Source organism: Girardinichthys multiradiatus, chromosome 3 (genome assembly GCF_021462225.1).
Source record: "Girardinichthys multiradiatus isolate DD_20200921_A chromosome 3, DD_fGirMul_XY1, whole genome shotgun sequence".
Taxonomy (NCBI): Eukaryota; Metazoa; Chordata; class Actinopteri; order Cyprinodontiformes; family Goodeidae; genus Girardinichthys; species Girardinichthys multiradiatus.
Window position 1 is genome coordinate 32,413,901 of NC_061796.1, and position 12,926 is coordinate 32,426,826.

Here is a 12,926-nt window from a genome sequence, read left to right on the forward strand (position 1 = left end):
GGCTTTAAAAACAGACATTTTAATTGAAAGGAAGTGGATTTCTAACACAGAACTTTAAAAATTGGCAGGAATGATTCTGATTTCAGTATTAATCACCACCTGACGCTGTCATGTAATTTAACAAGGGTAATTATGCTGATGTGAAAAGGTTTAATTATCTCTGACTGACGCAGGAGAACACAGCGAGCCGGGCCGCTCTTGCGCCTCTCCGCAGCATTCGGATATGATGTCAGCACGGCAGCGAGCTGCGACAGTCTCCCTGGCAACGCCGCGCGCGGCAGTGACGCCAGCGCGGGCCCCCGGCTCGTGGTGAGTGGGCGTGACTCGCGACTTTAGCCCCCTCCCTCTTGTCTCCTCGTCAGTGTGGGCGGGCCCCAGTCAGGAGAGAGCGAGCGAAACACTACACCCCCGAGGAACCGAGCGAGGTGCGGGGGGGGGAGGAGAGCAGCGCTGAGTGGTGTGAGTGGAGCTCTAAAAAGTCTGCGAAGAAACACAGGTTTGCCTTCTAACCTTCGTTTCTGACACATAAGTAGCAGAGCTTTTGAAGCCGGGACTGTGCGAAAGATGCGGCCGGGACGGAGTAAGCAGCTACCGGACAGTTAGCCAAACTACTTGAAGAAGAGGACGCGGAGTGAAAGGCTTTTCGGCTGCCTCGAATCGGGACGGTTGGTTGTTTCCCCGAAGCGAGTTGAGCAGATTCAAACGCTCCCAGTTTACTACGGGACCAGCAGCGAGGACTCACGGCGACATATTTTTGGGGCTTTTTTTTTTTGTGTGTGTTTAAAGAGCCGGAGGAAACGGACGGAGAAAGAGCGGGGCGGCTGTAGCGAAGACACAGCCGCCGAGCGGTAGCTCCCAAAAGAAAAAAAAAAAAAAAAGTTTGCAGTGTGTCTTTACCAAGTTTTTCCCAGACTGGAAACCGCAGCGGGAAGAAGAGGCTAGAGAGACTGACTTTTCCTTCCACAAAAAAAACAAACAACTTTGTGGAGTTCCTCAAGTTTAGGTTTCCAGTTCAGTTGAGGCAGAATGAAAACACCTGGAGATACTGGTGAGTTGACTTTGATTGTTGTCTACCACTGTCTTTCTTGTTTACTCACTCAACAGGGGCTGGCAGTATCTGATAACTAGCTGGTATCATCGATTTAAAACAGCATGATGAAAACCTGTTGATAAGAGCTGCTCTCACGTGTGCCACAGCGGTCTTGCTTTCGCTTGATAGGTAAAATCTGGTGCATGTTTGGTACTGTAGTCCGGTCTGAGAGGAAGTGGTAACACTACTGTACAGTTTTTTTTAAGCGACATGCTACCGTGTCGCCGTGACAACATTACTTCACCTTCCGCCAGCTCTCAGAGAAATGGTTGAAAAATCCTAGAAACACCAGATGTCTCCTGCTGCTGCGGAGGTGGACGGATTCAGGCAGGTATAGGAAGAAACTGAGCTGACTTTTTGTCAGGTTCTTGGCCTGTCAGAGTGCTGAAGTTAGGAGGGGGGATTCCCAGCAGTCAGCTGAGGTCTCTGTGTGTGTCTGTGTCTGTAATTCCCGAAATACTTGCATAAGTTTGTTCTTGTTTCTCTCTATCTTAAGACCAGTGTACATTTTCTCCAGAAAGGAGGAAGTGGAAGTACCGTCATGTGTGTCATCTATGAAATTAGCTGTTTTTGCAGTGGTGGAGATAGACTGCCAACTACGTTTAACCTCAAGAAACTGTAAAACACAACTGTTGGTCCCAAGAACCAACTTAATCTGAAAAAGCAAGGAAATAACGTTTAAAGGACAAGGAATAACAATCAAAGTTACTATGTGTCAATTCCTTACATTCTGGGAAAATTATGTGAAAAAATGTAAAAGAAAACTTTGAAAAAAATGTGATTTATGTGTTTTTAAAGGTTGGAATACAAATTAACCACTCAGTTGACTAGTAATAGTAATGCATGTTAGCAATATTTTAAGAATTCTTTTTAATACCATGATTTTAGTTTAAAATTAGGAAGATTACGCCATTTAAACATCTAAAATCCCAGGAAGATTTATGTGGAAAAACATGAAACAGAATATTCATTGCAAACATCTGCATAATTTCTAGATTTTGTGAGATATTGTTACGAAACTTTGAGTGAATGGTCTTTAATGAATATTCAGGTTTTTTTCAGTGACTACATGCCTTACATGGCTTCTAAAAGTTAGGTGTGTTAGCCAAACTTCAAAAGAGTTGTGTGACAAAACAAACCATTTAATCTAAAATAAATGTAAAGTGATGCCCAGATCATGTATGTAAGTTGAAATAAAAAAAGTTGCAGCACTTTTATAACAAACATCCTGGGGTAATTCATGCAAAGAATGCAAAAAGTTGTGAAGCAAGGCCAAATATTCATGAAAAAATGGACATTGTTTCTACATTTTGTTTTAAATATGGTTATGAGGATTACAACAAATATTGTTTGATGAATGCTCTACCCTTTTTTGGATGTTGGAATAAATATTAATCACTCAGTCGCCTTCATTATTTGTCCAAATTATCATATTTGTTACTGTAGAAAGGGTACTTTTAGCATTAAAAACATCAACACAGAGCATTCTGGCATGAAACAAGAAAGGGCTCTGCTTTAATTGCTTTTCAAGGTAAACCTTAAATTACATTCTGAAATAAAAAATATTTGTTTTTATATTTACCCAAACCCTATCACTTTAGGAACAATGTGAGATAATGGTTTGAAAAAGTAACTTCATGGTATGCCAGTAACCACCCATGTATAATTTATATTTATTCCTCAATCACTTTTTCTGTAGAAAGATCAGGATGTTTCTTTAAGTACTTCCTAGGAAGCATTTGGCACAGGATCATCTGTGTCTTTGACCGACAATCCATGCAGGACCCTTTCCTCCTGGGACAGCCCCCCTTCCTTTCCCCCTGCTCGGCCTCCTCTTGACTCCCTCTGCACCCTAGCCTAAGCCCTTCAGCCCCTCCGCATTCCAGCGTGCATACACCCACACTCTTCAGTGGCCCCAAGGAGACTGCCCTGACATCCCACCACCACTAGCTGCTTTACAACAATAAACTCAGTGTTTTGTGTGGCAGCATATAGCTGAAGGCTCTGAAACATGTTTGTTTTTAGGGTGTGAGGTATGTTGTTGATTCTTTTTATTCAGTAAAGAGACTTTACTCTTGGTAGTTTTGCCTTCCAGGACGTTATTTAACATTTAACCTGACATGTATGAGCTTTATTTCTTTTTCTTTTAGGCCTATCTATATTTGTTTACATATGGCTCAGTTTATTTTTAGAGCGCCAATTCACCACAAAATGTCATCTCAAGGCAATTTACAAGTAAAACCGTTCCAATCAGGACAGTTAAATTCAGCGATAGTCCAATTAGTAAAGAGGCAGCCTACTCTATCGCATTGAGTCACTGATTTTCATCTGTCCTTGTTTAGGCCAAGCATATGGCAACAGCGGTCACTTAATTACATTCAGTACATCCACTGTCACATTGTTTCCTATCTTGCCTTGTTTGTTGGTGTATAGAAGTATGTTACGGAGTTTAAACGTGAGCAAATGAGGCAGATCTTGTGAAACATCAGGTCCTGTCACGTCTTTGAAGTATATGAGTTGCTTTTTATGTGCTCTGGGTTTAGTTGTGTATGTTTCCTAGGATTGAGACTGTGGATTACAGGGTGCCAACTGCTTCAGGGCAGGATACGTTACCTCTGTTCAACAGAGTAGACTGAAATTAAATAGTGATTTCATTTTTAAAATAGTCTAGTTGATGCACATTCAAAATCATAGGAGCATGTCTATGCAGTGGTGGTCACAGCTAACCAAAAAATTAGCTACGCTAACTCTTATTCCGCTAACTAAAATATTAGCTTCGCTAACCCTAAACACATAGAAAAGTTACGGATGCTAACAAACTGTAATAAACATATTCTACCTTGTTAGATACTCTTCCAGCTGTTTATGGCTGGCCATCCTGCCCATGGTGTGTTGGAACATCAACGTCTTGCTGGGGTTCGGTGTCATAATCAGGCCGATAAAGGTTGGTCAGTCCACTATATGCAGTGGTAGCATGTTGTTAGCAAGTGTTTGCACATGGCTGCAACAACTGGCTATTGGTGCTGCTGCTAGAAGATCACCAGTGTTTCCCACGGGAAGAGCCGGCCTTGATCCTCTCCTCAAACTGGCTGTCATGCGCTGGGTGTTTCCTCTTGACATTTATGACCATAATAATATTCTTAAAAAGGTCTTAAATTTAAAATACTTGCAGAAACCCTCAAATATAATTTAACATGTATAAAAAAAACTGCATATCAGCATATAAGCCCAAATACCATAGTATCATATTTTATTTTCAACACTATTTGATGAACATAGAAAGTCTGGGTGAAAATCTGACCCCAGCAGCACCTTTTAAACAGTAGTATTATTAAAGTTGTTAATCTGCAGGATTGTGTCTGATCCCCTGCTGTTTCCACATATGCAATCCAAGCGCTGTCTGGAACCTGCAAGGGTTTTTGCACCATTAAGATTAAACACAGTTGTAGGATGTGGATGAATAGTCTGCGAGATAAAAAATGTAATCATTCTTTCCTCTGTAGGGATGTTGATGTGGGATTATGTCTCGTATAATAATCTGCTCGCTCTGTTGAGTTAACTTCCTTACTGTTAAATGGTAGTCTTCCCTTTTGCGTCTATATTTTACCGATATTGTATTAGCCTGAATAGATAATTGGATTTCTGGTTAGAAAGTGAGCAGATGTGATGAAAACAGACACAACAAGGTTTTATCTACATCTGCATGCGCTGGCAGATGGGTGCTGGTTTTGCAATAGTGGAAAGGATCCAATTTGATTCAGGGTTACTATCTAATCACTGCCGTATACCTGGCCTTTGTTAGTGATTGACAGAGTTTGAGAGGTGGGATGTATTTCATCTGCACTCACACAGTCATATGTCCACCTATGCATGTGCCTGAAAGCCTGTGCTAATGATTGATTAAACGCTGGTGATAACGGTTTGGAGAAACACAATTAAAACTCTTATCAGCAACCCACAACAAACACAGCACAGTTTTACAACTCAGTTTTTCTCCATCAGACTTGAAGGGTTACTGTTCTTTCTTTTTGCCGCCCCCATCAATCCCGTTTTTCCCTCGTCTCTGACGGGATGAGGACTAGTCCGTGTCTTTGTGCGACGGAATTGCACGGTGGGACCCCTGGCTCTAGAGTTGGCCATTGTGTGGGTGTGTGTGGAGTGTGGGACAATGGTGGGAGTGGGGCAGGGCCTGGGACTGATTGTGTGTGGATCTGTGGGGCCAGGGACCTCTCATTGTGGTAATAATGGTGCAGAGTAGCTCATAGTTTGATGGTGCTTTTGACACATAAAGAGACCCCACTTATGCATGTGTGTTAAATGAGAGAGTGGGTGTGAGAGAGAGGCAGCGAGTGTGGAAAAAAGTGGAGCAATTCTGAACATCCAAGCGTACTTTTCAACAAGTGTTGAAGAAAAAAAAACCTGCTTTTAATGATTTTTGTTTTTCACTTCTCCCTGCTTCCTGAGAGTGATTGATGTACCTCGGAGATGTTGCCATTTATTTTTAGGTGCACACACAGAAAGTGCAGGAGACAAAAGTAAAATATCACGTTTTCCTCGCGTGGTTTCCATATGTGATTGCAGGCATACGGGTTTCAATCTCAACAACTGCTGTGATGATAAGCGCAGTGATTAGCTTTATCTAGGAAAACTCCCTTGCAGTGCTGACCACAGCAAAACCCTGCATTTCTTCCTGTCCCAGTTCAGTTTTACAACCAGGCTTGTGTTACAGGCTTAAATGTCCTGCTGCGATCAAGCTCAGCCAAAACGCCTAAAACCCTGAAACTGATAGTGTACCACAGCAGAACTGGTTGTCCTCCAAAGTCTGCTTGATTGCTTGTTTGACCGAGCCAGCTGTTGGGCCAGTTCTGCTGAGAAGTATGTGGATGAATCCTAAGAAGCCCCTTGTGTTGTTTCTGTGCTCACTAAGAAGAGTTGTGAAGATATTCATCTTCTATTTAGTTTGAGTTTATTTATTTGGGTCCTCTAGAGAAGAGTGCTCTGCACCAGATTTAGCCACTGGCAAACTTCCATCCTTAGTCCTTGATGTAAAACTGAATCTTTTTTGTAATAGCCAGAAGTAGAATATTTAATGTAAGCATGGACCATTTATCAGTAAAGTATGGCAAGATAGTTTCAAAACCACCAGAATTTTCCATCTTATCATTCCTATGGCTGAAAGTTCTCAAGATGCAATAAAAAGTCTTGGAGTGACCAGAGATTTCTTGGACTGTATGAAGAAGGTCAAGGCTGGTCACAGGTCCCCAAGCAGAAAGCCTCATTATTTCACCAGTTAATATCACCATTTTCTATTTGATACACTGTAAAGAGCAGGATGAAAGATTATTCAGCACAAAAAGAACTGAAAAACTACAGCTTAATGTAGCCATTCTATATTTTTGCCTCGGTGTATGTATCCATAAATAAATGCTGATAATGTTATTGTAGCTGTGAAAATCAGTTTATTATTAGAGATGGACTAGTCCATCGGCCAGAGATCGAAACCGAACAATTTTCCCTTGATCTGATTGATAATTGGCTGGTTAAATAGTTGGAAAATCTGCGTTAGTTTTCAGAAAAACTAAGAGCTTTCACTTTTTATGCTTTATAGTCCTCAAATATATAAATAACAATCGGCCAAAATCGGAATCTGCTTGTCAGACCTCAATCAAAACCAGAAATCATTACCGGCCTGTTTAAAAAGCTATATAAAGTTATTGTTGCTTGTCTGTTTTAAATAAAATCAAATAGATCACACTATCCTTTACTGTTTTAAAGGTTTGTGTAAATACCATGTTATTTGTTTGTTTTTTTTGCTCAAGAATATAATGAGAATCTTATACCAGCCCATGTCTACTCAGGTGCTTTTCCGGTTACAAAAATCCATCATGAGAGTTTTGATGTGGGCCTCAATGATGCTAAGTTGACAAATGACTTCTGGTTGGAAGGGAGCCTCAATTGTGGAAATGTCTGCATTTAGCGAGGAATGTGACCAAAGGGAACAATGTGCCCAGCCAGTCGTCACTAATGGACCTCTGCACCATTAGTCCAGCGTCGCCCTTGACCAGAGCGACCACAACCAGCAAGGCCCGGATGCTTGTGACCGCTCGACCCACTCTTCCCCTGTGGAGCTTTGTTTTAACCTCTTCAAACTAAACTTTCTTAGTGTTGATTAGCCACACAATTATGAAGGTTGATGCTGCATAACTTCAATGTTTTCCAACAGTAAGCCAGCTGCAGAAGTTGTGTGTGTGTGTGTGTATGTCTCCGGTAATTCCAGTTGTGCTGCAATAACATTAGTTGTAGGCAGCGTGACCCACATCGATCTTTAATGGGTATTGTTCAGAGTTGGCGATGGGCTGGGTCTGCATGTGGGAACTGGATGGAGTGTTGACTGATGACTGTAGCTCTCTTGAAGAACATATTTGTGGCTACACACACAGAAAACACGTACACACTCGTGCACAGGCTGCAGCTTTTTTTATTTGAATTCTTGGACCTCCCACATTCCTGCTTAGAAGGTTAATAGTTGCCGGCTGTGTTGCATTACACATGAGGGAGAAAACACAACAGTTACTATCTCTTGAACACTTTCCTATTCCTTCGTGAAGGATGCATTCTTGCATCATAAGGACAAATCTGATTATATGGTGAAACTTGTAGGATCATAATGCACATTACTTCACCATGCGCACACACATGGCTCTCTTTTCAGATGAGTATCAGAATTCATGTTGAGAATGCACGGTTTGACCCGCTCTGTTCGGCAGCTGTCTGCGCATGCATGTGTGTTTGTAACGTAATGAGGGGACTTTACACAACTCCACTGTTCATTCTTCACCAGAGGTGACTGAAAGGCATGCAGTCACGAAACAATATGTAGAGTGTATGTTTCTACGTGGGCAGCTCTTTAAAGGTAACAGAGTTTTGTATGTCCATGCTTGTGGGTGTATGTAACAGCCTCTCGGTGATGGCGGCGCCAGTGAAACTGATCCTAGTCCGATGACATGCACGCACACACACACTTCCACGCTTGACGATCAGGTAACTCTATGCTTCTGATCCCTTTAGATGAGAGGTTTTATTTTGGATCGGAACAAAGCAATGTCCTTTAGGTTAGAGCACGGACTGTCACCTTGCTACTGGTTAGAATATAATCAGGGTGTAATCTGTCAAGACTGTGACAGCACTCAGGCACTTAGGGTTTGTCATTCAAGTGTGAATCCAGTCCAATAAACCCCAATCGATGGGCTATAAATAAAAACAGAGACTAATTTATTTTATACTTCTATTGATGGTGCTATACTTTGAATTTATTTATGTTGTAGACTCAGACACCACAAACCTTCTTCTAACAGGCTTGTCTTTCAGGATTGCTATGTATTTATCTCCATCTATCCATCACTGACCAGTTTCCCTGTTCCTGTTAAAGAAAGGTATCTCCACAGCATGATGCTGCCAACACCATGTTTTACCATAGTGGCAATGTGTTCATGGGGATGTGCAGTGTGAGTTTTTTTGCCAAGCATAGTGTTGTCGTATGCAGTTTCCTCCGAGCAGAGCTTCCTCTTCCACACTTTTGCTGCGTCAGGGGACACGACAAACATTAAATTTCTTCCAACCACTCTTTCATAAAGACTAGATTTGTGCAGTGCAAGACCAATCGTAGTCCTGTCCATAGATTCACCACCTGAGATGGGGATCTCCGTGGCTTCTCCAGAGTTACCATGGATCTCTTGGGGGCTCTTTAGAGCAATGCCATCTTGCCAACTTCTTATTATTTTCTAACCTAACTGCTTTAAACTTGTCAGCAACTTCATATCTGACCTGTCTGATATGTTCCTTGTTCTTCATGATGCTGTTTGTTCTCTAATAAACCTCTGCGGCCTTCTCAGAACACCTGCATCTATACTGAGATTAAACCACTCGCAGGTAGACTTTTTACCAGTCAGGCAGCTTCTGAAGGAAACTGCACTGGAATTTATTTAGTGCTACTGGAGTTAAAATAGGCTAAATACTAATGTTCATGATACTTTTTATATTGTATTCATGAAGAAGTGCTCCTTTGCTTTTGTCTGTCACATAAAACCCTAATAAAATCCATTAAAGTTGGTGGATAACACACAAGTAATACCTGAACAGGTATGAATACTTTCATAAGGCATTGTATGTTGTAATACTTGTAATCTGCTTGGATTAACCCTAATGCTTCTGGTCAGACTGTGGGCATCTTTAGAGATCTGTTAATTTGGTTTCCTAACATGCAAAATTATCTAAATATATATATGGGTTTTCCATGTCTGTGAAGTTGCAGAGGATTTATTTTTATTCAGCCTGTGGGATGATGGACATTTGCTTGCTCAGACTATGATGGAAGCTGTCCTTTCTCACCATGTCCCAGGCTGTCTGATTTGGTGAGTGGCGCTCCTAACCCCGCTCTAACCCCTCATGTCCAGTGCAGGCGGCGGACGCTCCCTAGAAAAAGGCAGCAGTGTTCGAATAGTTCCTCTGGCTATTTTTATCTGGGAATCTGCCTCTGTATTGGACCCGGAGAGTAAGGGTGGAGGGCAAATATCTAATCTAATTCTGGATGATGGGAAGTCACCAAAAGGACTTCTGTGCCACTCGCAGTGTCGATATTTGGTGTGTGTGTGTCTGTGGTTGGCTGCCGGGTCTTGAAATGCTGTCTGGCGCCAAGTTAAACTTTCTCCCTTGTCACCCCCCCCCCCCATACTCTCTCCCTCCTCCTCCCTTTTCCCCCTCTCTCCCTTGTCCTCGCTCTCCCCTTCCCTCCACCCCATGTAAGGAATGTAAGATCACGTTTAGAGTTTTGGTTTCAACCAGGCATTGATCTTCCTTTGTCTCTTTGTCTTTCCCAGCGATCGTCTCTGTTTTTACCTTTTTTCTCTTCATCAGTGATCGCATCAGTGATCAAAGCTGCTTTCTCTTTGTTTTATTTGATATAAAACTGGTTCAACAAATTTTATGTCACTGAGAAAGGCATGTTTGAGGTTAAATGTTTCGTTGCGGAAACAAACTGTCCTCAACTGGTTTTAACGCTGTAATCTTGTTAGGTGTTTAAACCGTTATTCATGAATGGACATCAGTTTAATGAAAATGATGCTCTTTCTTTTTCTAGTTTAGCTCAAAATAGTTAGAATATAAAGGGATAGTGTGGCTTTTCTGTTGTTGGTTCTCTAGAGTTATTATCAGTAATAGGTCCCTCACCTGTAGTAGATAAGTTAGATTAAAATGGTTTTCTGGAAAACTGAAGAGGTTGTTAGGACAATTGGAGGCTTACAGCTGGTCAGGGAGAGGCGTTTTAGCACTTTAGGACACCTCAAACTGAAAACGTTCATATCTTTGAGATACAGTGGTATATTAAATGCTCTAGAGGAACTTAATAAATATGCCATCAATCAGAATATTTTCAAGAATTTATCTTTAATAGATATAATATAAGAAGAGAATTTAAACTATTGTTTTTCTTGCCTTTCTGTCACAAGTGATTAATAACTATTAGGAGAAGCAGAGGTGAGGTTAAACAGTTGCGGGAGGGAGCGTTTTATTTCACGTCTTGGCTCTTCAAAGAGATCCCGCAATGCACTCTAACATGGTTAGAGATGAACATCCCCACACCATCACAGATCCACCACTGTACTTAAGAAAAGACAAAACCTTGACACATATTGGATTTTGCTATTTTATAACAAACAGAAGGATTATGGGACTGACATGACATTGGTTTGGTGTTTTCCATTGGCAGCTAGCGTTGCTAGCATTACTAAAACAGCAGTCTGTGGGCGCGGTCCACAGGAAATGTAAATCGTTCAAAAGGGTGAAAACATTTAAAAGCATAGTGTGTTCTTTGACAGAGGCAGACAATTAAAAAAGATAAAACTTTAACACTGCTGAGAGTTAACAGCAAACTCCAGTCCTCGAGGCCCGGTGTCCTGCAGCTTTTAGGTGTGTCGCTGCTCCAACACACCTGAATCAAATGGCTAAATTCCTCCTCGGCGTGCGTGATGTTCTCCTGCTAATTACCTAAATATTTAATTCTGGTGTGTTGAAGCAGAGACGCATTGAAACATTGCAGGACAGGGATTGAAAACCGCTAACTTTTAGTCCTCTTCCTTCAGGAACAGCTTCCACACCAAAGATTGTTGTTATCAATTTGATCTGGTACTGCTTAGTGTGGTGCTTTTCTTGACCATAAAATGATGGGATTTTTAAGTTTCTAGTCCACTGGTCTTTAGTCAGTGTTGACCAAATAAATATTGACTTTGTCACTGTTTCCTCAGCCAAACCGTATCTGTGTTGCTTGATGAAAGTATTCACTTTGGGACTTTGACTCATCAGTCCACTCAGTCTGCCAAGAGTTGACTAAACCTTTGCAAAAGGGTGTCTTTTGGGCAAAGCCACTGAAGATGGTATCTTCATGCACTTTTCCAGGTCTCATAGTTCTTTGGAAATTATGTCAGCAGCCTTTGCTGATGTTGCCGGCAGCTTTCACAAAAGTAATTTCACAAGGCAACATGTACGTCGTTCTTCCCAGCAAGCATTAACAAGTCTCTTGCAGACGTGTAGACATTTCACATCCGCTAATATAGCTTCAGTTTGACTTGTATTAAATGGCTAAAGCCAGCTACAATGGGGGCTCTCATCTGACTAGATTTCATCACCTACCCCTAAACTCATAGCAATATGACGTTTTATTGCTACAGGTGAGGGAACTATTACTGATAATTTCATAGAACATCACTTTAAAAAATATCCAAACTATCTTTTTTAATAGCTGTGCTGTTAGCAGGTGTTTACATAGAGAAGCCACATAATTGCTAACATCATGACTCTCTGTCCAGCTGCTGCGGCAAGTTTAGAGTGAGGGCATAACTAGAGTTAACCAGAAAGAGGACATCTTCTGTTATTTATCCGCCATGATTGCTTAATCTAATTTGAGCTTTCTGGACAAGTCTATATGCAGGCACTGTCTGCAAGATTTAGAAGCACGAACCCACTGTCTCAGACGAAATTAGACCAATCATGGCTAATCTGTCTCTTGCAGCAATCAAAGGCCTGTTGCTGAATGCTGCTCTTTAGCAAGACTTGTGACTCTTCAGCCATATGGGGCCGTTCTGCAAAGCGTGTGGGGTGTGTGTGTGTGTGTGTGTCTAACTCTTATGTTTGTCTGCTTGCAGATGCACACGTCCCTGTAGGGTAGAGAAACCTTTTTATGTATCAGTTGACCCTCCTGTCCCACCATCCTCTCCTCCCTCTTGCCATCATTTCTGTGACACCAATCTATGAGCGAATACCCCAGTGGCAGCTCCTCTTCCAGTAGCCTGCTCCTCCTCTTCCCCTCATTCCTGTTTTATGCCTCACTTACTTTCTTTACTATCCAGAACAACTCAGCACGTAAATGGTTTATGGTCATTGAAACAGTCATCATTGTCAGATTGCCTTGATTATCTTGATTTAGTTTTCAAGGATATAATTATTCAGAAAACAAACTTTACACTCCATTATATCCCTCTTCTTGATCTTTAGACTTCCAACTTTTCTGACTTTGATATTTTCTTGGTCATCCAGTGTTTTCTTCTGTGGTCATATCTTCGCCTGGGTATCTTTTGTAGATGATGGCTTAAAAGAAACTGAATAATACATTGGATCATTGGAAAGGTATTTATAGGAAAGCACAGTGATTAAATTTTAATAGGTAAGATGGCCATCAGTGCAGCACATCATATAGCAAATTTTCCTCCGCATACATACACACTTAATCATCTAGTATTTCCCAGAAAGTTTGTTTCTAAGTGAGTATGTTTGCCAGTTTTGGATG

At 41.4% G+C, this 12,926-nt stretch overlaps 1 protein-coding gene across 1 annotated transcript in view; it reads left to right on the plus strand.

Moving 5' to 3' along the window:
- The first annotated feature begins 313 nt into the window (after window positions 1-313).
- The window catches only part of erfl3 (Ets2 repressor factor like 3), a 66,454-nt gene continuing 53,841 nt past the window's right edge, over window positions 314-12,926 (plus strand). The window contains exon 1 of the mRNA XM_047361043.1: window positions 314-1,048. Coding sequence (XP_047216999.1) covers window positions 1,027-1,048 — 22 coding nt within the window. The 5' untranslated portion in view covers window positions 314-1,026. The remainder of the gene's footprint in view (window positions 1,049-12,926) is intronic.